The sequence below is a fragment of the Falco rusticolus genome, chromosome 1, assembly GCF_015220075.1.
Source record: "Falco rusticolus isolate bFalRus1 chromosome 1, bFalRus1.pri, whole genome shotgun sequence".
Lineage (NCBI taxonomy): Eukaryota > Metazoa > Chordata > Aves > Falconiformes > Falconidae > Falco > Falco rusticolus.
The window spans coordinates 113,634,551-113,659,314 of record NC_051187.1 but is presented as its reverse complement, the minus strand read 5'-3'; the positions used below and the strand labels follow the sequence as shown (position 1 = coordinate 113,659,314).

General features: G+C 40.9%; 1 protein-coding gene across 2 annotated transcripts; it reads left to right on the top strand.

Moving 5' to 3' along the window:
- The first annotated feature begins 174 nt into the window (after window positions 1-174).
- SMARCA5 (SWI/SNF related, matrix associated, actin dependent regulator of chromatin, subfamily a, member 5) lies at window positions 175-24,756 on the top strand. Of its 2 annotated transcripts, none has more exons than XM_037396908.1 (24): window positions 175-418; window positions 2,900-2,974; window positions 5,859-6,025; window positions 6,759-6,859; window positions 7,541-7,641; window positions 9,523-9,702; window positions 11,183-11,338; window positions 11,442-11,573; window positions 12,414-12,482; window positions 13,010-13,119; window positions 13,393-13,619; window positions 15,296-15,417; window positions 15,505-15,657; window positions 16,854-16,986; window positions 17,669-17,817; window positions 18,067-18,186; window positions 18,415-18,525; window positions 19,141-19,254; window positions 19,449-19,571; window positions 20,807-20,939; window positions 21,969-22,087; window positions 23,069-23,281; window positions 23,704-23,814; window positions 24,459-24,756. In XM_037396908.1, exons 1-24 carry the CDS (start codon window positions 293-295, stop codon window positions 24,522-24,524), a joined length of 3,111 nt encoding a protein of 1,036 aa, XP_037252805.1. In that variant the 5' UTR covers window positions 175-292; the 3' UTR covers window positions 24,525-24,756. The 2 variants fall into 2 exon arrangements, with proteins under 2 accessions (XP_037252805.1, XP_037252814.1); XM_037396917.1 differs by lacking the exon at window positions 175-418 and adding an exon at window positions 1,564-1,700.
- The last annotated feature ends 8 nt before the right edge of the window (window positions 24,757-24,764 follow it).

Here is a 24,764-nt window from a genome sequence, read left to right as displayed (position 1 = left end):
GGCGGCGTTGCGAGGCCGCCTCCAGTGAGGGGCGAGGCGGCGGCTGGCGCCCGCGCAGTGACTGCCGGCGCGGCGGCGGCGCTCTCGCGAGAGCGGGGAGCCGGCTCGGTTCCTGGTTGGTGGGCGCCCGCCGGGAAAGCCGGGGCGGCAGCGGGGACGGGCCTCGGCCGGCGGCCGCGCACCGCGCTCGGCGCGCCGCTTCTCCCAGCTCCCGCCGGGCGGCCGCCCGCAGCGCGCAGCCCGCCGGGCGCGGGCCCTGGGTTCCGGCGGAGCGTTGTCCGCGGCGCGGATCATGTCCGCCGGGCAGCCGCCGCCGCAGCCGGACGAGATGCCCGCGCCGCCGCCAGGCGCGAACGGCAGCGAGGCCGCGGGGACGGCTTCCTCCGCCGCCCCGCCCGGAGCCGACGTCGAGATGGAGGTCAGGCGCTTCTCCCCGGCGGGCCCCCCACCCTCACACCCCCTTTCCCGGTTCCGCGGGGCTCGGCGGCGGGCACGGGGGCCGCGGCGGTGGGGGGGCGCCCGGCTGCTCGGCGGCAGGTGTCCGCCATGAGGACGGCGCCGGCGGGGCGTCCCCGGGCCGCGTGGGGCCGCGGGAGACAATGGAGGGGCGGGCGGGGGCGGGCCGGGCCGTGCGCCGCGGCGCCTCCGGGGCGCTGCCGGGCTCCGGCGGGAGAGAGGGCGGGAGGGCGGCGGCTGGGGGGTCCCTGCGGTCCCCTCAGCGCCCGGGGTGGGGGCCCGTCCCTCCGCTCCCCTCAGCGCCCACCGCCGCGCGGATCCCCCTGACGTCGTGTTCCTCCGCCGGCTGCGGCCGCGGGGGTTGGGGGGGGAGGCCTCGCCGCCTGGTCGATTCGTTATTTATGTTCTGTGGAGCGGGGTCATGGCCCCCGGCCTCTCGCTTGGCTGCGGGGTTCGGGGTTCGCCCCCCTCCCTCGGTACCCGCTTGGTGCAGGCAGCCTGCCGGGCCTTCCTCCCCTGCCTCCATGAAAAGCCCTCCCGGCGTCAGAGCTTCCTCAGCGCCCCGCCGGCCCGTAGTCTGGCGAGCAGTAGGGTCTTCTGTCCTCTGAGGTGGTACAAAACTTTCTTTTCTTTTTTTTTAATTGGGGCGAGGAGGGTACAGGCCGTTGTCTGAGCAACCGTTGTTTCGGCAACAGGTGCTTCTTCCAGAAATTTCAGGGGGTTTGAGCGACTGCCTGCAGATGCCGATTTTGCCGGAGCATTGTGTCTTTAACGCGATGAGGAAACTGGTTGGTCCTGCTTGCGGCGCTGGGTGTTGTGTGCTCTGAGTCACGCTGTGCGGTCCAGCCTACTCGATCTAAATAAATTTGCAAATGCCATGTTTTCCGGAGGAGCAGGTCGCCAGAGCACTGTGGGTAATGGGTCCTGCTGGAACCTGCCGAAACGGGGCAGCTGCGGGCCGGGCCGGGCCGGGCGCACCGAGGCGCCAGGGCTGCTCTGCTCGCGGAGGCGAGTTGGCGCTTCGCCTTGGGAAGAGGTTGCCTTGCACCGAGCCAAGCCCCGGGTGAAATAGCCTTTTGGTCCCCTGAGAGACGGCTTTTCCTGATCGTCGGCTAAATCGCGGGGTTTTGTCATCTGTGTTGTGCGTGGTGAGGTCAGACGGTGCGCTGCTGGCTGTGGTTCGCCTGTTGGGCGTTCCAGGAGAAACGGGAGTTTCGTACAGAGGTTCGAACGGTCACTGATAGGTGGGTGTTGGTTAAATCCAGTAGGAGATTAAGTAAGAAGATTTGAGTACGAGTTCAGAAGATCTTGTGGTGCAACTTTTTATGCTCGGTTCTTGATATTTTGAAGGGCAAAGGCAACACTTCTGCTAGGATTTTTCTCTTTCCGTGTGCCTTACCTGCCAGAGTTCTGTGAGGAAACAACCGCCCACAAGCATCCCATGCTCTGCTTGCCTGCCTTTGTTTCATGTTGTTTCTTACTTTCCTGTTCCTTTGTTCTGTGTCAGCCAGTGAAGATTGAATTTAGCTCAGTTCTTGGCTCAGTTAAACAGATGGTTATTAATGATTTTGAAGGCATCTTATTTGTCTCCTTTTCTCACCTTTTCAAAATTATTTTGTAATATGCTGCCTTAGCATGTTTTACCAGGGAAGGATTATCCCATTTTTTTTGGTTTTAAGAACAGAAGATGAAATTAAACATGGGAGATGATGGGGAAAGGGTTAACCTATTAACAAGGCAAGGATAAATAAACCCTGACCTGAAAGAATAATTGAAGGCAGTATGTAAAGGATTTGGCAGGAAGGGGATGAGGGAGGACTGCCCCCTCCCAACCAGCTTGTTTGTTTGCCTATTAGTACTGATTCCATTGGTGATAACAACAATTATTTGATTTAATAAACTAAATAGGGAACAAATGCAGTGTGTCTAAATTCCTCTGCTTCCAGGACAAAACTGCAGTCCAGATTCTTACTTAGACTTGTTCCTTTGCTACAAAAGGATGAGGGATTGGGGTAACCTGCAAAAAGGAAAAAAAACCACCCCAACTTTGAAACTACACTTGCCTGGGGACCAGAGCTAGTTCTTTCACAGTACTCTCCAGAGCCAGCTTTAGGACCGTTTTGGCTCAGCACCCTAGAATCGCCATGCCAAGCTCCTGGACCACAGCTGTCTCTCTCATTCACATTGATGTGATGCTTTAATGATGTAGCTAAATCGGATTACAGAGATCTAGCTCTGTCCCTCACCCTGTGGTAGGGATCTTTGATCCATCTCCAGGTAATTTTACAGTAAGTAATAGAAAGCTGACTATATCAAAGCAGCAAAAGATGGCTGTGCCATCTGATGTAGATAGATGATAATTTGAAACAAGCTTGTTGTTCTTTACGTAGGTATCTTCCCTTGTTCAGAAAGTAATTTTTTTTCTAATTCTTTTTCATCTCAGGAATCTTTTGATGATGCATCACCAGGAAAACAAAAAGAAATGCAGGAAGCAGATCCTACATATGAAGAGAAAATGGTATGTAATATTTGGGACTAAGTGTAGCTGTCCAGTACTTGTGCAGCCGCTTAAAATAGAATTGAGTTTTCTGCTTGTTTAATATCTCTGAACTGGGTTTATAAATTTTTTTCTAGTTATTAAAAAATACTAAAGTAACTTGAAACCAAAAAATATCAAGAAAAAAACCCTTCAGACCCTTCTCCTTTTTAGCGTTTTGTTCACTGGTCCTCTGCTCTTTCTCCGTTTCCATTGCAGTCGTTTGTGGCAATAATTGTTAATGTGTTTTGTTGTTTCCAGGAAGTATAGTACTAGCAGCTGTGAGGTGCTCTAGATTTAGAAGAATGATATAATGGGAAATATTTAAATGTCTCAGAGGAAAAAAAAAATCATGAAAAGCTGTCAAGTTGCTTTTGAAGTTGTCTGGAGAGTTGTCCTTCCTGTAGGCAAGGGGGATTATGAAGAGTTGAGTGTTCAATTTCTCTGTCAGAAATGGAAAGATTCTCTAGGAAAGCGCCCATAAGTATTTAAATGGCTGGTACCTTACTTTCTCAACATATGGAATCAGTTGAAGTCTAGAACCTTTTTTAGATCATGGTTGAATACAGGGAAATAATATCAAACTTATTTTTAGACCACAGGAGTAGCAGTCCTTTGTAGGAAGAGTACATTAATTTGTAGCTGGGGAGGTGAGCAGTAAAAAGAATGGTTTGGCATAAGGCTTTGAGTAGGCACTGCTTTAATTTTCAGTGGAAATATGCTTTCGTAGGAGGACTACAGAATAAGCAGAGGTTCTTTCAAACAGTTTAGGGGTCAAAGTAAATGAAAGTTAGCTTTCAAAATTCACAGGAGGCTGAGGAAAGGTTTGCTGTTTGGAAGTGCTGATTGTAAGCCTTGGCCAGCTGTTCAGCCCTCTTACTTTGTCTAGACTGAAAGGGATTTTGTTAGAATTTTCTGGAATTTAATTTGTTCTTTGTGAAATTCTAGTTGGGCTCCTTGTGAGTCTTTTGAAGATGGGTGATTCTGTGCTTCATGGGTTAGGTAGGAGAAAACTTACTATTTTTATTATTTTTTAGTTTTTGTAATGTCTTGAATGTAAGAGATGGAGCTGTCTGCTCCTCACCATCTTCGTGCATTTTCTTTCTCTGTTCCCCTCCCCATTTTCCTTTCTTCCTGTTCATATATAATTCCAGTGTTTGTGACTTCATGTAGAATTTCTCCATAGGAAAATGAAACTTGATTCTTCTAATTTGCTGCTTCCAGTGTTGCTTCTTCTTGCCACTGAAAATAAGCCAGTCTTCTGCTCATTTCTTTGTGCTGCTTCCTGGCAAACTGAAGGAAGTGTCTTTTCTAGTCTCTAGACAGACACGACTACGGGGAGGATTGTATTTTACTGTCGCGATAGTCAGAAGATGGCAAAACAGGAAAAGTTTCTCTGTTGACAGGAGGAGAGCTTGAGGTTGCAGAGTACAGCCTGTTCTTGTCTGTCCCCTATGTAAAAAATACTGATCATGTTTGTTAGTCCTTTGAAGGAGTAGCCTTAAGTGCAATGAAAACAAGTTGTGGGGATGTGTGTACAGCGCCGAAACTTGCAGAAGATTCCTCACTAAAATTTTAGAATGAGGCAACTTTTGCTTAGCAGTCTGTGTCTCTTCTCTTTTGCACAGCCAGTGAAACAAGTACTTAAAAATAAGGTTCAGCAATTTGAATATCAGTAAGATCTTACCTAGTTTAAACTTCAGAAACTGTTGAGAAGTAAACAAAAAAACTCACAACCTATGAAGAATAGACAGGGAAGCTTAATTCAGTGGATGTGGATTGTAGCTGCCTCAGTCAAGCTTGAACTGTAGTTAGAGCAAGTCTGACTCTTCTGTGGTACATACGGGATCTCTTTCTTGGTCTCTTTCTTCTCTAACTCTGTTTTCCTGTCTTTTACGTAGTTCAGGATCGGCTTGCTTTAAAGAGGAGAATGCTCACAGAGCTGGCATTGCTCTTGCAGAAGCCTGGAACATGTGGTCCTTTTTACTAAGAAAACTCACTTCCTGTAGCTGTGCAAGTTGCTAAATACCAGGTTACGCTGTGGCAGCTGGCAGAATGTCAGGGTGGTGGTTGTTAAGCTTGGAGCTGTTTTCTGTCTTGATTGTCTGTTCTAAGGTTTTGATGTGGCCTGGGGAAGGTGTGTTGATTCCCAGTGGAACCTGTCTCAAAGGAACTGGACCCTTTAAACACTCATATTGTCTCCTGTAATCTTTTTTGCACAGCAGATAGGGCGACTCATATCAAAGTGGACAGGCTGACAAGTTAGGTCGGCTGAGCGTATCTGAGAGGTGGCTGGTGCTGAAATGGGTGTTCTGGCTTGTAGCTATGGGCTCTTCTGCCCCCTCTGCTCCCTCTCATGCCAGCTCTTCAGCTTATCTGGCACCACAGCGAGGTGGTGTATCTCACTGAGCAGGCAGGAAACTAGTGCAGTAAGAAATAGTTCTTGGTGGGTTGGCGAGATGAGCGAGGTCACTGAAGGATCCTTGCCTGCTGGGCAGGGGTAAATTCCTGGGAGTGGGAGTGTCATCTTTGATAGGATAAGGTTGTTAAGGGTAGTCTGGCCTTGTCTAGTGACACTCATGCGATCTTTTTGCCAAAGTCAGATTTCAGTTTTGGCGCAGGTCTGTCGCGCGACTTTGATCTTACTGTGTAGCAAAGGCTAACCTTGACCCAAGAGAAATGAACATTGAGTCTGTCAGCAACGGTTACGTTGTTGATGTTGATCATCTCTTCTTTGTTATTGTAGCTATGTATGTAAAGAAATGTGAATCTGTATTGTTTAAAAAGCATTTGTTAGCTTTTTCTTCTGAATGAATAGATACTGTAATGTCTCACACTTGTTCCACTTGATTTTCCTTGTCAACAGCAAACAGACAGAGCAAACAGATTTGAATATCTGCTGAAGCAGACAGAGCTGTTTGCTCATTTCATTCAGCCTGCTGCTCAGAAAACTCCAACTTCACCTTTGAAAATGAAGCCTGGACGACCACGAATAAAGAAGGATGAAAAACAGAATTTACTGTCAGTTGGCGAGTGAGTGATGACATGTAGGCCAGCTTGTACTGTAATTATGGATTTTGTTGTACTTTAGAAGCGTAAGTTAAACTTGCTAGTCTTTTGTCTTATTTTGGTGTGTATTTTATGCTATATAATTGCGAGTTTTTTTTCAACTGCCCACCTGGAAGTTGAGGGTTGTTTAAGAAATCTAGGAGTTACAAGAATTTTGTATTGGTGGTAAGGCACTATCGTGATTAAAAGCATTCCAGCATGAGGAAAAGTGGGAGAAGTAGCGCACTTGTGTCTGTGAGCTGTAGGAGTTTGTGGAGAGCATCAGTGTACAGCACCTTGCAGGCAGCTTGAACAGCAGAAGTCTAGAAATTTGGATTGCCTTCATTGCAGCTTGTATAGCTAACGGCGCGTCTAGCGTTTGGCAGATGTTCCAGAACTCTTAAATAAGTCTTGTTGCCAGTCTTGTAGTTAAAGGCCAGTAATGATGCACAGAATTTATCCCTTTCCGGTCACTTTGCTCTGATATTTGAGTCTGCTAACAGCGTGGTCATCTTATGTTATTAAGACGCTAGTGGCTGTAAGAGTTAAAAAGCAGCATTTCAGTTGATAGCTAAACGTGAGTTCTTTTGAAGAATCTTGCTAGAAGCTTCTTTGGGTGTTGGTGGTCTGTACTGCAGTGACATTAGATTTCATTTCAGAACAGCTTCACATCTTTTTAGTTTAGCCAGAAACTTACTTCTTTCTTGCACTTTTTCAGCTACCGCCATCGTAGAACAGAGCAGGAGGAAGACGAGGAGCTGCTAACAGAAAGCTCCAAGGCAACTAATGTCTGCACTCGATTTGAAGAATCTCCATCATGTGTGTTTCCCTTTTTTTTTTTTTTTTTTTTTTTTTTTTTTTCCCCCCCCCTCTCTGTTCTTTTCCTTCAAGATGTCTAAAATGAAGTTTATTTTGGTCTTTCCCAGTTCCCCCAATGAATCATTTTTGGGGGACAGGAGATGGAGGGGAAAGAAAATCCAGCACTGGTCTAATAGGACCAAATGTATGAGGGAGGGACTGTTTATTTTCAGTGAGGCTACATAGATCATCCAGTGAGTCTTGCCCTTTAGAAATCCAGTTGCTATATTTTGGTTACTAGGTGAGAGAGAGTGTTTTTCAGTATGCATCTTAATAATTTTTATATATGTAATGTGTCTTCTGATACAATTTGAAGTTCCTAACAGCTTTCTGTTCATTGAACAGAATTCAGTATTCTGTTGTTTTAACCTTTGACTGTGTTCTGATCTGGGCGGCGGTGATAGAGTTAGAACTTTTATGTGCTTTGGGTTCTTGCAGAAAACAGAGCTGTCGGAGCAGCTTGCAGAAACAGTTAACATGTCGCTGTCTCCAGTCTGCCTCGTGCTGGGAATTTACTGCATGAACTTTGCTACTTGATTTTGTTCTGTAGCTTAGATAATTGATGTCAATTAGCCGGCAAGGGGTGGTGAAATTCTTTTAAGTTTTTACAGGTCTTTTCATCTGTTCTTTCGTGTCTTTTAGATGTTAAGTGGGGAAAGCTGCGTGATTATCAGGTCCGTGGACTGAACTGGCTCATCTCTTTGTATGAAAATGGCATCAATGGTATCCTGGCAGATGAAATGGTATGCATGTAGTCCGTCTTTCGGGGGACTTGTGAACACATGCGATACAATACAATTTTAGTTTATATATATATATATACACGTTTAATAGCACAAAATGCGGTAATAATTTGCCAGATCTTTTCTACTACGTTTTAAGTCACTGACATTACAACTGTCACACACATCTTAATTAACGGTGTAGGCAGTTTTAGAAATAGGCGTATGACAAGGGAATCTGTCAACCATTAGAAAAAAAGGATTCAGTGGAGAGTAGCTGTTCTATAGAATGAAGTATCCTCAGTTTTTTCTCTCTAAATTGTAACTATTTTGTTATGGTATTCTCAAGCTGTCCTTGAGAAGAGAGCGTCACATATGAGAAGAGCAACAAATGCGGAAATGCTTCCTGTTGTTGTTAGGGTGAAATGCCGAGAGCAGGACACAAGTGTCCTGTGTGGACTGATCTCAGCAGCAAGAGCTACGCCAGTGGGAAATTTTCTGGGAAAAATGATGCAAAGATAGATACAGCTGGAGAGCTGCATTAAAAATTTCACACCGTGACCACATAACATTTCAGTCAGCACTGGCTGTAGTAGCTTTTGCTTCTGTTTTTATTATTTTTCTCTGAAAGACAAGGGTTGAATGCAGAATAAATTGCAGTATTTTGACGGGCAGATACGTTTTTGTCCTCTAAGTGATCTTAGTTGTATCTGGTTTTCATAAGGAGCAGGTAAGGAAAAACAAAAATCTAATTACATTTCAGTATGCTGTATTTCTTATACCTTCTGGTAATTACTGAGTAATAAAGCTTCTTCAACATAAATTACAGACAAATGAATTTAAATTATTGTTCAGTAACATGTTTTACTTTTGTAGTAAATCAAGGATTTTCTTCAGCATACGTGCTTAGGAATAGAGTAATTTTTTTTCTTTTTTTTGCTGAGTACAGTTCTAAGTGGAGCAGGCTTGTTTTAACAAAAACAACTGGGAAACTTTTTAAGTCCTTGGGTTTGTGGTACTCCAAAATCCATCTTGCGTTGAGGAGTTTAAATATTTACTATTACATATTTTTAGCTTTATTCTTAAATATTAATCCTTTTGAATTTATGCCTTTCACACAGCTTGTAAACACTTTTCCACATCTTACACCAGGTGGAACGTGGTTATTTTGAAGACAAAGACTTGAATTTTGGAAGCAGACATAACTTGTGCTGATGGTTTTTGGTTTTTTTAAATCTCATGTGCTTGAGTCATAATCTTTTTGAATTATTTCAATGATCTGGTTTTTGCGTGTCTTCCTCAGTGTTGTTTTAATTAAAATTCTATGCTGAAAATACAAGTTTTTAATCTGTCTGTTAAATACAGAGCACTTAAAAGAAAAAAAACATCTAAAGAAGCTCAGTATTTGTTTTATTCTTTGACATATGCAGCTGTTCACATTTATGTTTGGCTTTCTTCTCACAAGAACTGACATCACGTAGTGGCCTGTAAAAGCCTCTTTGCAGGGTTCTTGATTTATTCACTTTATTTCAAGTTTAAGAGAATGCATATGTCCAGTTTCTAAAGTTCGTTGACATCTAAATAAGTAATAAACAAAATCGAAATTTTATGAAATAACGTTTTCTTGCACTTCAAAGCATGTGTCTTATATGAAACATAAGGCAAAATTCTGACTTCATAATGTCACTCTCTCTACTTTTTTTATTAAACGTGGGAAGCTATACAAGCTTTTCCTAACCAAGATTTTGATGCCTTTTGTGAGCAGCAGTGTATTTAATAGATCTCACTCATTTGTTCAGGCTGCTGTGTCTTCCATGTTGTACTGGGGAGCTTGCTCTTGGGTTTTTTTAAAGGTGTTTCCTGAGAGATGTGTGGTTTTTTCTGACACAATGTCTCTTACAGGGTCTTGGGAAGACACTGCAAACAATTTCTCTCCTCGGATACATGAAACACTACAGAAATATTCCTGGTCCTCACATGGTGTTAGTTCCTAAGTCCACTCTACATAACTGGATGAATGAATTCAAGAGATGGGTACCTACGCTTCGAGCAGTTTGTTTGATAGGTGACAAAGACCAGCGAGTAAGTTTTGATGTGATTGTTTCTGCTGTGTAAATCTAGCATGTGATCTTGCTGTCCTTTACCTTTTGTTCACAGGGAAGGATATTAACTTGGATTTGTAGTGGTTAAACAGTCAGGCCTACAAATGCTGCCTATTTAAAATATAACCAGCTTAGAAATCACACGTATGTTGCCCAGGTATTGCTTCGTCACTGTACGCTCCTCATTTCTTGGCCAAAGATTTTCTCTCTCCTTTTGCGAAGGCAGTACACTATGTAGACCAACAAAACCCAACAAGTCTTAAAATAGGAAAATGAAGTATTTGATGTAAAGTGCTGTCATTTGTATGAATATATAAATCTATAAAAAAGGAAATTTGCTTTCTCTCTATACGGTACAGCACATTGTATTGGCTGTAAGAGCTACTCTTAAGAGGATTATGGAGTCTCACTAAGGAGCTGTTTTCTGAAAACAGGCGTCAGCTTGATGTTGGAGGGGACATGGTGGCTTGGTCAGTAAAAGTGGTACATGAATGGATCTTATTCAGCTTCAGTGTTGTCAGAGAAAATATTGTTCAGTTGTTCAGTTTCTTATGTCTGTACTGTTTCAGTCATTCTCTTTTTGTTAGTTCAGTATCAATTCTTTGCTACCTTTTTTTTTTTTTTTTTTTTTTTTTTTTTAGCCTAGCAAAGAAAACAAAAAAACATGGAATGTGATGGTGCATCTGTAGATTTGGCAACTAGAGATACCTGTGTGTTTATGGAAGGAAGAGTTATTACCGGTGCCATTGAAATTCCACTTTTGTCAGCAGACTTTTTTTATTCTAAGGGCATCTGGCTCTATTTTCAGTTTGTTGGGTTAGAAATTGCAAAACTATTGATGGAACTTTAAATAGTTGTGGAGGTCATTGGTCCAGGTCTCATATCTCGTGGGGTTTTTTTAGTGCATCTTTTCTGAATTCAGTATTTTTTATTCTTTCTTCAATATATTTCTTGCTTGTTTGAGTTAAGTTCTTGACATTTATACATCTCTGTTTTGAATTCTGGCTAATTACTCTGTCCGCTTTCAACCTTGGATGTCAGCATTCTAGAAATTGTTCAGTTAGCCAAATAAAGCTGTGCTTGGGATTATTTTTTATATTCAAACCCTACTGTTTTCTAAACTAAAAGAGAAAACAAAACAAAGCAAACGTACAGAAGATTAATTTTGAGTTCTGATCTTAGAGTTCAGCTATTGAAAGCCTTATGCGTGTAGGTAGTCATTCGCAGTTTTCAAGCCAGATGTTAGAGCTGAAAGCCCTTCCGTGCTCTGCCCCAGGGGCTTTAGCAGCTTCAGCACTGACAGAATTGTCAGGATTTGCCTTGGTTGTATGTTATATTGCCTCTCTAAATAATTTCATCTTTTCATTTAAATTTAGTGGTAACATTTAACAGTGCTGGTGTGTTCTTTTTATTTCAGATTTGTCAAAGCCTCAGAAACTAACTGTAACCTTGATTTCTAGGCTGCCTTTGTCAGAGATGTGTTGCTGCCTGGAGAATGGGATGTCTGTGTAACATCATATGAAATGCTTATCAAAGAGAAATCGGTATTCAAAAAGTTTAACTGGAGATACCTAGTTATAGATGAAGCCCACAGGATTAAAAATGAAAAGTCAAAGGTAATTTATATTTTCACTGAAGGAGACATTTGTGTGGGTTATTAGGTGGCGGTGTGGGGACTAGTAATATTTTTATATTTGCTCATGTTTTCATGTCCTTCAGTTATCAGAAATTGTGAGGGAATTCAAGACTACAAATCGGCTGCTATTAACTGGAACTCCACTTCAGAACAACTTACATGAACTCTGGGCACTTCTTAACTTCCTTTTGCCAGATGTCTTTAACTCATCTGAAGTAAGTTTTCATTTCTGCTAATCAAATTAAATGAACTTGCTTGGTTTTCCACATTGGAAAATAGACCTGAATACGTACACCTGTGTGTGTGTGTGTGTGTCAGTTACTACTGATAATGATAGATTGGCAGTTAGAAATTTTTCCAGAATTGCGAAGTGTAGTAGGGTAGACTATTTTTCTCAGCTTGGCCATTTTTAAGGGCTGTTGTGAGTTAGCAGAAACAAGATGTTTTTAAAATCATGTGATGATCTCTGCTGCATTTCAAAACAACTTTAAGGGCTAAACCAACTTTGTTCTTTTATTTATTTAACTGTAAGTTACATTATTTATCTAAAAGTTCTTTCCTGTGAGTTCAGAGATAGTATGTAAGGAGCAACAGACTTCACAAAGTGAAGCATGTGCTTAACTGTTTTGATGAATTTGGAGGGTAACAGCTGTAGAAACAGAGGGGAAGCCTTGTGGTGCATTACACCAAAATTGTACTTTTTCCTTTTGATCTTTCATCAAATGCTGCAGTAGTATGTTTCTTCCAGATGGAATTTGTCCAATGGAGTGATATGAGTGAATCCTTTTAGAATAGAAAAGGACTCATGTATTGGTTCTTGAGGGTTGTTTTTTTTTTTTTTACTTGTGATAGTACAGAGGTTTTCTAGTTTGTTTGGGTTTCGGTTTTTTTGAAGACATATTATAAAGCTTTCCATAAAAATAGACCAAAGAGGGTAATTTTGTTCTTTTGCTTACTGCCTGTGTAAGAGAATCACACTTGTATTTATTTACCATTGTAATGGCATTGCACCTTGAAAGGAAACCTCACACATACCAATGATTTTGTTGATACAGGACTTTGATTCATGGTTTGATACAAACAATTGTCTAGGGGATCAAAAGTTGGTGGAACGTCTTCACATGGTGAGTCTTTCTGCTTTTTGTATGTGTTACGCTTACCTAAGTTAAGTTCTAAATAATTCTTCCAACGCTTCTTGTGACAGAATATTAGGGTAGGATAGCTTATTCCAGAAACTGTGGTAGACTTTCAAAATAGGTTTATCAAGCTTAGAACGTGATCCATTTGTTGAAAAGGAAATGGTTTTGGAGGGGAGAAGAAGGGTCGATAGTTCTGCCTTTCAGCATTCTGAAATGCTTACATAAAAAATACTGGCTATGAAGAGACTATATTTCAGTCAAGCAAAATTAAAAAAAGAACCAAGGGGCATAGAACCATCTGAAAGATGATTCTGGCCTAATCTTGGAGTCTTCCAAAGAAAGCACGTGTATATTGCCATGTATGATAACTCTCCATATAGACTGCTTTTTCAGACGATCTGGTAACGGCTCTGGTGTTTGAGCATTTATGACAGTCTGTCAGCACTGCTTTGGTCTGTGGATCCGCTCAGTGTTTCATTTCCAAAACCTGTTTAATGGTGTATCTCTTTCAGGTGCTACGACCATTCCTTCTACGTCGCATTAAGGCTGATGTAGAGAAAAGCTTGCCTCCAAAGAAGGAAGTTAAAATTTATGTGGGTCTCAGCAAAATGCAACGAGAATGGTAATTCATGTGCTTGACTGTGCTGTGGTTAAAGTTTAGAAGGAATGTGCTGCTTGTGACTAGATTATTGTGTGGAACTTGATCTAACTCCTTCTGGTGTACTCCCAACTCGTACATATTTCCTTGTGACACTTTTGTGATGACAAAACCATGCATATCAAGGAGAGTTACCTGGTGAAAGGAGCAGGAGGGGGAGCTGTTGACTAGACTTAACCATTTAAAGAAAGGCCAACTTCATTTTAGTTAAAAAAGTTTTTTCTTTCTTTGATGTAGGTATACACGGATCCTAATGAAGGATATAGATATCTTGAATTCGGCTGGGAAGCTGGACAAAATGAGACTGTTGAATATCCTCATGCAGCTGCGGAAGTGTTGCAATCATCCGTATCTTTTTGATGGAGCAGAACCTGGTCCACCTTACACAACAGATATGCATCTGGTCACCAACAGTGGCAAAATGGTAGTATTGGACAAATTGCTACCTAAGTTGAAAGAACAAGGTATGCATCTTGTTGTTGTTTGAGGGTTGTTTGGTTCAACAATAGAAATGAAAGTTGATGCTTCTTAATGTTTTCATGCATCCTGAGCAAAAACCAGCACACTTTAGCCAGGATTATTGTTGTTTTCTAGCATGATACCAGCTTGTCAAGCACAGTATCTTAAAAACAATTTGTGAAGTGCCTTCATAAATAATTGGGTCAATTATGGCTTTTTGTAATGGTAAAGTGTTCTGATTTTTTTCCTTTCTTTTCTTTTGTCCCAGCTAAATTGAGACCACAGAAACATCAGTTCATCTGGGCTTTAGGCTTTCTTTCTTAGCGTTATTAGCTGTTTGAAACATAATCATGTTTGCATTTTAGTCACTCCTTTGATTTGCCATGAACTACCATTTCAGATTCAAAGTCTTCATGTAGGGTTAAACTCAAATCCTTTGTGAAATGTTGGTCTTTCTTGCTGGATGTAGTTTTGAGCAGCACCTGAGGTTTTTTCAGTGAATTTTTTTAAGGCATGCAGACATGGGGGGACCACTCAGTTATTTTAAAGTTATTTGGTAGTAGGGACAAAGCTCTGGAATAGATTACTGTAAAACTCAGTCGTCACAGAATTTTTGACTCTGGAATACATTTTTAACTCATTATTTTAATGAGAATGCTTACTGAAGTAACTTGGCTAAAGGAGTGGAGGAAAGTTTGTGACTGGGGAGACATTGCAGAAAAGTAAAACCAAGTCCAAACCCCAGCCTTAGGTAATATAAAAGTAATCTGTACTTTGTGTCCAGGTATCACTCATGCAACTGTGGCGAGATGCATCATTGCAAGACTGAAAAAAAATAATTCAGTGGTTACTGTGCTTTTTTTGATCATGGTTTCTTTCTGCTATGAGGCTTCTTGTTGAGATGTGGCAATTAAAATTGGCCTGGTCTTAAATCAAATTATCATTTTACACAAAGAGTTCGTTATTAGACCTTGAGTCCCAAAGGACAAAAAATAAAAATCATACTAGGAGAATATAGGGGGAAGTGGAAGCTTTGTAATATTTTGTTTTACCTACATCTCTCAAATAGGTTGGAGATGGTTGTGTGTATGTGCATAAATTACTGTACATTTATGTTCTTTGGAGGTTGTTCTTGGCAGGTAAATGAACTGACAAGTCTTAAAGAAGAACTTTCTTTCTAGGTGTCTGAAATACAAAACACATACTTCAAAATTTCATTGTTTATACTCCTTGACGTTTTTATATTTGTGTTACCATCTTGCTGTGCTGTGTCTGGGAACGTTCTGATAAGAGGTACAACAGGAAAAAAAAAAAAAAGCCAAAAGGCAGCCACTAACTAGACTAATACACAGTAAGGCAGGCGAGCCTGGCGGCAGCGCAGAAGCCCGCCAGTTAGTGGCTAAACAGCCACGGATTGAGTCTGGCGGGCTGCAGCGCCTGCAGTCATGTCTGTGGCTACCTGGAACCCTTCTGGCCCAGGCTGGGCACGTTTTAAAGCCCCACACAGCCGCTGTGACAGCAGCAGCTGCAGCCCTGCGTTACGTACTGGGTTCTGAAATCCCGGTGGCTTTTCTTTGTAGTACATGGAACTGTCCGCTTGCCCTTTCTGGTGACACAGACTTGCAGAGTTTGGTAAATTTTAAGTTTTACTGAGACGTAAGAAAGCTTTTAACCCAAACAGGTTCAAGAGTCTTAATCTTCAGTCAGATGACCAGAGTCCTAGATATCTTGGAAGATTACTGTATGTGGCGAAATTATGAATATTGTAGACTGGATGGACAGACACCACATGACGAGAGACAGGTATTTAAAATTTCAAGTGTTTCTTTAAGTAAAAATAGTACTTGTAAAATATTTGGTTCAACTGATATGTGCCTTTTATTTATTTAGGCATCTATTAATGCATATAATGAACCCGGTAGCTCAAAATTTGTGTTCATGTTGAGTACGCGGGCAGGAGGTCTCGGAATCAATTTGGCTACTGCTGATGTTGTCATTCTGTATGATTCAGACTGGAATCCTCAAGTAGATCTTCAAGCTATGGTAAGAATCCAGATGGAAATTACATTCTTGTTTCTTCTCTTTCTCATGGAACTTCCTAGAAATGTGTGGCATGATGTAGTATTTCCAAAATAAATTGGTATTTTTCCTGGTTTAGCTTAGAAGTAAGATTTGTAAGACTGCTTCTTGGTTCCGGTGCAGCTTCCAGGGTGTGGAACCCTTAGTCACATTGGGGTACAATGTGTTATGCAGGAGGAAATGCTGGGTGCGTGTTACAGTATCCTTAGCAGTATTTAATAAAAAGACCCTGCTTTGGTTTTCACAAAAACAAATCCCCCCAAAACCCTAGCATGTTAATTCCCAATCTGTAAAGCTTTACTCCTGTGGCGAGTGGAGGTGACTGTGTTTACACTGTCTTCTCTGAGACCCTGGAAAAGAGACAAAGAGCAGCTGAATTAAACTTCTCAAAAACTGCTTTTACAGGGGTGATAAGTGAGCAAGCTCCATTTAGTAGACATCTTTTATATTTTTTTTAGGCTGATTTGCATGCATCTCCAACCTTGGAACATGTCAGGAGCGCTACTTATCACATAAGAAAGTAAAGCTGTTTAGAAACTACCAGTGTTTTTTGAGAAAGGAGGCCTTTCAGTGACAAATATTGGATATTTCTTCATAATTATTCAGTTAAGCTGTAGGTAGGTTCTCAAGTATTCTAGCAAAAAAATTACTTCAGAAGAATGATGTAACTGGCGTTTGGAAGCTAAAGCAAGATAGTTCCAGCTGAAGGTGTCTGTTCAGAATGCTGATTCTCACAGTGGGTACTACTTGCCAGTCGGGTGAGGTGGTGGATTGTATTTTTCTTGAAATATTCATGGCACAACTGAACAATAGATTTTGGTCAGTACAGAGATAACTTCCTAAATACGTTGGGTTTATAGAAGGTTACATAAGGTCAGGAGCCATCCAGGCTTCTCCCCAGTGTGATTCAACAAAAAACCCCACACTATTTTTAGACACGACATCTAGAGACATATACTCATTGCTGATGTTATTGAACAAAACCACCCCAAAACTTGCAGTGCGGATAAGAATGTGCTACTTGGGTAGTCATGTTAACAATGTTTATAAAGATTTAAGTAACCTATGCTATTCCATTTTTTTAAACTAGGATGTTGAAACTAATGAAAATTGAAGAGTAATTGTATGGTAATTCTCTTTTTTTTTTTTTTTTTGCCTAGGATCGAGCACACAGAATTGGCCAAACAAAGACTGTTCGAGTGTTCAGGTTTATCACAGACAATACAGTGGAAGAAAGAATAGTGGAACGTGCAGAAATGAAGCTCCGGCTAGATTCCATAGTCATTCAGCAAGGCAAGTATATGAGGACAGTTTGTTTGTCTATATGATGTGATTCTCTTCTCCCCCGGCCCCAGCTTGTAAACTATGGCAGAATCAGCTAGTCCAAACGCCTGGGAATGCTGCTTTTGCCTCAGCTGAACTCCAAAGGTAGGGTGCAAAGGCCTGAGCCACTTCAAAAAATTTATTTTACTGTGCAGGCATAGTAGGCTTTTCCTTATCTCCCTAGTGATACATACGTACAAGTGTGTATAATCAAATATCTTTTTTTTTTTTTTAAAGTACTCAACTTCTCCTGTGAAGTGGAGAAATTAATGCCTTTTTTAATAGATGGGGAGAAGTCATAGCAATGTAACCTCCTTGGTGTCTTGGAATTGGTACCTTTATTCCTGAAAAAAGGATTCAGTAAGCTTTAGTCTGGAAATTGTGAAAACATGCACCATAACAAAGCTTATATGGAAGACCTCACATCCAAAATTATGTTTCTTGAACACAATTCATGTATAATAAAGCAAATGTATGTGATCCCTGGGTAGCTTTTGCTGGCCTCCCCTCCCCCGCCTTGGAATTTCCTTTACCAAGAGAAAAGGATATAGCTTTAACGTGGAAGTGCAAGAGGAAAGAAAAATACTATATTGCTCCTTCTGTAATGCAACCTTTTTAGTTAATTGCTATCCTCCAATGCTTTGATCTTCAGGAAGACTGGTGGATCAAAACCTGAATAAACTTGGGAAGGATGAAATGCTGCAAATGATTAGACATGGAGCGACACATGTGTTTGCCTCAAAGGAGAGCGAGATTACAGATGAAGATATTGACCACATTTTGGAACGAGGTGCAAAGAAGGTGAGATGGAATTTTAAGAAAAAAAATGGAAGCCCACCTGTAGACTTAAATTTGATGGCAAAATCCCTAGATGATTGTAAGCTGGAGAGAATAGGGGATGGCTGTTGAGGGTTTTCAAGTCGGTCAAGGATGTTTGGGGTTTTTTTTCTACTGTTGTAAATCAGATGTTTTATAAAGAAGTACCTTTCAAAATTGCTACTGTTTTGTTTTTGGGTGTTGTTTTGTTTTTTTTTTTTTACCCCATCCAAGACTGCGGAAATGAATGAAAAGCTTTCAAAGATGGGTGAAAGCTCACTCAGGAATTTCACAATGGATACAGAGTCCAGCGTGTATAATTTTGAAGGGGAAGACTACAGAGAAAAACAGAAGGTAAACGCTTAAATTTCTTCTGGAGGAAAGCACTAAGTTGTATGAAGGAGCTATATTTATTTAAGAAGTGTTGGTTAAGATAAAATGTAAATCTATAAAACCTAAGTTTTAAGACTTATTTAATGAAGTAGATGCACACCTAGTTTTATATAAAACTTGGAGCTGGACTGAATGTTTTGCAAGGCTTAGTATTAATATTCTTTGGGGTGGCGGGACTTGTGTTTATAGATGGCATTTACAGAGTGGATTGAACCACCTAAACGAGAAAGAAAAGCCAATTATGCTGTGGATGCTTACTTCAGAGAGGCCCTTCGAGTCAGTGAGCCAAAAGCACCCAAGGTGAGTTGACTGACTTAAAAAAAAAATAATTGTTCATATATGCAGGATAAATGGTTAAAGCTGAAAGCAAGAGATTGGACTTTAAAAATGAATAGTGCAGTTTTTATGAATATAAACTGGGGAAGCAATTAAAATTTGGAAAAATCCAAAGGATTTGGGAGAAACTTCTGTAACAAAACAGTAAGAGCAGGATGAAACTTGTAAGATGTTAGGAGGGTAGCACCAATGTGTGTGTTTCTTTATTTTTATTCAAGCAGCTGTGAATTTTCCTTACCTGTGGAAGATTTACTTATTGCTGCTTAGAACATGGGAACTTTTTTTGGTGGGATGCATGTGTGGCTCTTTCCCCAGCCTTCTCTTCCTCCCAAAAGACCCTCTCCCGTTTCCTCTTGGGTCTTTTACTTTTAGAATTCTTCATGGCTGTAGTTGTCTCTTTGTCTCTTGCATGGTGAGGCCTTTTTTTTTTTTTTTTTTTTTTTTTTTTTTAGTTAAGACAGTGCATTTTTGTAACAATAAAGCTTTTTTTTTTCTTCTCAAAAACTGAAATCAGTTATTACAAGCAAACAGATTCTGGATGTGAAAGGAAGTCATATACAAACATTGTATGTGTTTCAGGCACCACGGCCTCCAAAACAGCCAAATGTACAGGACTTCCAGTTCTTTCCTCCACGCCTGTTTGAACTATTGGAAAAAGAGATTCTCTACTACAGGAAAACAATTGGGTACAAGGTAATTAAAGAATTCAGGCATTGCAAAAGGTTGTGCAATAGTAGGAGAGTATGCACTTGTCCTGCCTTTCACCCTGTTTTAAAAGTAGTAAAATAATGTTGGGCTGAACAGATCATTAGGATATATAAACAGAAAAGTGACAATTAGCAATTATCTGTGAAACATTAAATGTTATAAAATGCAAAACCTTTCAGGTACCTCGTAATCCCGATCTGCCAAATGCAGCCCAAGCACAAAAGGAAGAACAGCTTAAGATTGATGAGGCTGAACCTCTTAACGATGAAGAACTAGAAGAAAAAGAGAAGCTTCTAACCCAGGTATAGTTGGGTCTTCAGCGAGATCAAAGCCGGCTGAAGCTTGCTTTGTGTTACAGCTGTTACAGTATTACAGGAACATTTCTTGGTGGTTGATGCACACACAGCTACAGATTTTGTTCTGGCTGAAAAGAGGTTTAGCAGTAGGTTTGTTGTGGGCCTGGGTGCCTTTGAAGAACGTGCACCAAATTAGCGCACTGGGAATCTACTGCGTCTGACCTATGTTCTGTGTGTCTTAAGCCTGAAGAGTAAGAGCTACCCCAGTGTCAGCCTGGCCTCCCGCGTTTGCGCTGACCGTAGGCTGTGATATGTTCCCTCAGCTGTGGGACCCTGCAGACTGGCTGCAGAGCCGAAGGTGCCGCTTTCCGCGTTATTTAACACATATGTTCTGCCAAAGTGTCACTGCCATGTGGAAGCGAATCCTGCAGGACGAATGGTCCGTTTTCCTAACCTATGGCTGGTAGTGGATAGTGTCCCTCTCTTAAAGAGGGTGTGAGCTACATAGGTATATAATTAGGCAGCACGTACATTTAAGTGATGTAAAACAGGTTAATGCCTATTATGCCTTATTAGGGTATTATATTTTCACATTGTATTTTGGGGGGGGATGGGACAGGATCTTGCTGGAGTAGTAGTGCACTGGAGCAGTTCACTATAAAACCAGTACAGTCAGAATGTTTTACTGCCGACTGTTTGTAGAAATTATTTCTAAGATGAAATTGGCTTATTTTGGCAGCTGATAACTTCAGCAATACTATTTCTGTCCCTACTGAATATCACCACAAGAAAGCTTTAGACTTTCTGAGGGAGGGGGGACCAGGGAAAATGGCTGATGGGGTCTGTGAGGCACTTGCTGGGCCTTTTCGACAAAACAAAAGCATTTTAGACACTAGCTGCCTCACTTGAGGGATTTTTCTTCTTAAAATGTGATCTCTTGTTCTCTTTCAGAGAATACTGGTAGGAGGGGTTAATTTACGAGCTGAAGACTTTTATCCAAAACTAGTAGGGCAGTTAGAGAAGCCGCGCTAATCATGACACTGTGTTTAGAAGGAGAGACTACAGTGACAGCAGTATAAAACCAGTTTTTCTAACATCATTAAACTGCAGAGAAAGCAGAGCTTAAATACTGTTGGAGTAATGGAAGTGTTACAGGTGCTTTAAAAAAATCTGTTAAAACAGATCTGGAGACAGACAAATCCTGAACTTCTGTGCAATGTTTCCTTTTGATTGCTATAAAGGGATTCACTAACTGGAATAAGAGGGATTTTAACCAGTTCATCAAAGCTAATGAGAAGTGGGGCCGTGATGACATTGAAAATATAGCACGAGAAGTAGAAGGAAAAAGCCCAGAGGAAGTCATTGAGTATTCAGGTAACTTACTTTTTAAGTAGTCGGTGCTCTCAGTCCGTGTCTAGTGCTGCTTTCCTAGTTTGAGCCGCCTGTGAACCTGGAAACAGCTTACTTCGGAGGATTTTTTACAGGGCTCTTTAAGACTTTCAGGGTGGAATTGTACTGATGGATTTGGGATCTGCTGGTCTGGATTTTCATATTTAGCCCCTGCCTAATTAAAGCTGTACTAAAATGTGAATGTAAACTATTACTGACCCACCTTAATATATCCTGAATCTGCTCTTAACTGGATAGTGCTGTCTTCAATACTTGTTAGTTTTTTGCAAAAGGAAATGCTCAGAAACAATGCTTGGCTGGGGAGATTTCACTTTTCCTTAGTAGTTTTCACTAGAAAACTATTGATTAGTTTTCTTGAATCTTTGCACCTTTATTACCTCATCCTCATCAAGAGTGGGATACAGTAAACATATTGTGATGGAATATGTAACTATTGGGTTTTATAACCTAAGTCCAATTGGCTACTTACCTCTGATGTCTCAGAACTGTTTTCTGCTGTAGTGCAGCTGCAAATTCCTGGGGCTACATTTCTAAAAGTATATAGCAGCTTACAGATGTGAAAAACTCTTTAAAAAAAAAAACAAAACAACTTTTATTGAAACACCCAATTGTCTTCTAGAGATTTGCTCTTGTATTTGGCCACCCAGTTGCCCTCCTGCTTCCTGTTGTAAAAACGTATTGTCATTGTATTGATTTCCATGTTAAGGAATGTTTTTTCCTGAGAAGGAAATTGACTAACAAAAACTTTTCTGGCACGTGTTGCACCTTGTTTAAACTGAAGACTCCTGTATCTACCCCCTTCAAAATAGCATCTGTAATACTGCGACATGTGATACCAGGAAGCGAAGGTTCCTTATCGGGTAAAAGCACGCCTCTTGTTAGAACAGCAGTAGGTTCTGGTAAAAGGAAGTAACAACTAATGTCTTTTTTTAAGGTAAAAACCTAACTTTTAAAGATGCATGCTAAGAAACTAACCAATTGTTCTTTTCTTAGCTGTGTTCTGGGAAAGATGCAATGAACTCCAAGACATAGAGAAGATCATGGCTCAGATAGAAAGAGGAGAAGCCAGAATTCAGAGACGAATCAGCATCAAAAAAGCACTTGATACAAAGGTACCTTAGCTGGGTTTCTTGCTTCCTTTATTTCCCTGTGCCAGCGAGGTGAGGCGAAGGACACTGTGCCTAGCCAGCGTTACTAATGTGTGAACACATGGTGGGCATAGTGTTTGCCTCCGTTGCATATTCCTCAGCAGTTGCTTCCTATAGCTTTTCCATTCTATAGAAATGCTGTCCTGGCTGATGGCTATGATGAAAACTTGGTGTGTCCTAACCTGTTGTTAGTAACTATTATCTTTTGTCATACGACAAACAGTTCATAGTGCCATATAACAAACTGCCCATAACTACGTGCTTTTGGAAGAAGCGGAATTTCATTTGGACCCATATAACTGAAAATGCTATATATACATTTAGAGCACTTAAAAAGGGAAGACTTACCAAGCAGGGGCAGCTTTCATTCTGCTGTGTGCGTCACCAGTCCAGGTTTGGTAGTGAACAGATTTGGGGTAAATTAAGGCAGTGGAATCAAATTCCCTCCCCCTGCTTCAGGTTTGACTAGTTAGTTCTCTCTTCTAGGGCAGTCAGGGGAAGAACGGTGGCTGACTCAACCAGAACACAGCTGAACCATGTGCTACAGTCTCATGTACCTTTGTACTCTTACGCTGATTTTGACCATTCCTGAGGATTTGTGTGTTGAAAAGGATGCTTGCCATTTGAAGCCTGGCAGATCTTGACTATTGTCGTATGTGGCAACAGGCATGAAGTTAGCTGTTAATCAAAAGATGACTGACAAAGCTGTCTGTTGTCTAAACCAGAATTTACTAATTTAGATGGTGTTGGTAAATGTACTGCCTAGAACCCACAGTGCCTTACGTGTGTGACTTAGCACCAGGGATCATTAAAAATATTTAGTTTTCTAACTTGGCATTGTTCATCTGCCTGTCTTCATGTGGATGTATTGCTTTCATATAAAACAGTTCCATGCTAATTTTGAACTATTTCTTAGTTTTATATGATCTTATTTGTTTTATTTAGATTGGCAGATATAAAGCCCCTTTCCACCAGCTGAGAATATCATATGGTACTAATAAAGGGAAGAATTACACTGAAGAGGAGGATCGCTTTCTGATCTGTATGCTTCACAAACTAGGATTCGATAAAGAAAATGTCTATGATGAATTAAGACAGTGTATCCGAAACTCCCCGCAATTCAGATTTGACTGGTTTCTCAAGTCCAGAACTGCAATGGTATGTGTTAGTCTGGTTTGCTTTTTTGTTCGTGAATGCCTGTGACAGCACAGTTACACACCAGGCTAATTAAATAGCTTCTGAAATACCGAGGTATGCGTATGTGTACATTACATTGGATTAGATTCTCGTAGACTTTCTAGTAACTGTGGAGTGTTGATGTGGATGGCAAAAGCAGTAAACTAAGAAGTCTTGGGGGAAGAGGAAATGAAAATTCCAAGGTACTGTTTTTCAAAATCAATATGAGTTTGAGTTAAATACAAGCATGTTTTTAAAAGCAAATATCTGTGATCAGATCCATTCCTGCGAAGTCAGCCAGTAACCATCAAACTCGCCTGTTCAGAGGCATTTCTAACATTCCATCATGATTTTTACATTAAGTGGCTGCCTGATGTAGTAAGTTACTATCTTGTGCCATTTAGGAGCTGCAAAGGAGATGCAATACTTTAATCACCCTGATTGAAAGAGAAAACATGGAGCTGGAAGAAAAGGAAAAGGCAGAAAAGAAGAAACGTGGACCAAAACCATCTTCGGTAAGATTTAAAAAGGCGTTTCTATGGGAAAGCTCATTTGAAGACAGGATACTTTTCTAATTGACGACTGATATCTAAAGTTACTTGAAAACAACAACGCTTAGAGGGCCACGTTCAGAGCTGGTTAAAGTTCACGCTGTCATTCAGGTAGCGCAGTTGTGGATGCCAAATAAAGGAAAGTAAGTGTAGGTTCTAAATTGTAGCTCACGTGCTTTGGAGCAGATGAACGACTTAGTTTCGGATCACTGAGATATGGTATGCTGTGTAAGTTTACCCTGGTAAAATAAACCACAGATCTATTTTGGTCTTTCTGCATATCTGCAAAGAAAAGTTGAGAGTGGTGGATTAAAAAGTTTCTTAGAACTGTTCACAGAATATTTAAACAAGTATTTAGAAATACCATTTCATAAATGGGAAGCATTGGAACATCCTTCTTTGCTTCTATACTCTTTTTACCTCTGCATAATCGTACTCTTCCCGATATGGAAGAATACAAAACGATGACTATCCTGAGGAAGATGTGTGTATTTGCCATATTACAACATTTGCAAGTTACTGTATTCTAAAGCTGCCAGGGTGTAAACATGTTGCTTACTTACAATCTTTTCGTATCACAGTAACTTAGTAAAAAACTTACCTTACAGGCACAGAAGCGCAAAATGGATGGTACTCCTGATGGTCGTGGAAGAAAAAAGAAGCTAAAGCTGTGAATGCAGAAGTTTTTTAATCAATAAATTTAAAAAGTAGTTCTTTAATTTACGGGTCTTCATAAGATGTACTGTATAATGCTCAACTATTATGTCATTAAAGGACATCGGGTTCATCTGTTTACTGAACTAGGAACATAGTACTTAACGTAGTTTCACTTTTTTAAATGCAACAGCTGTGCTGAATTTTTTTTACCATTAACACTTGAAGTAATAAATAGGCTTCATTTATTAATAAGGCCT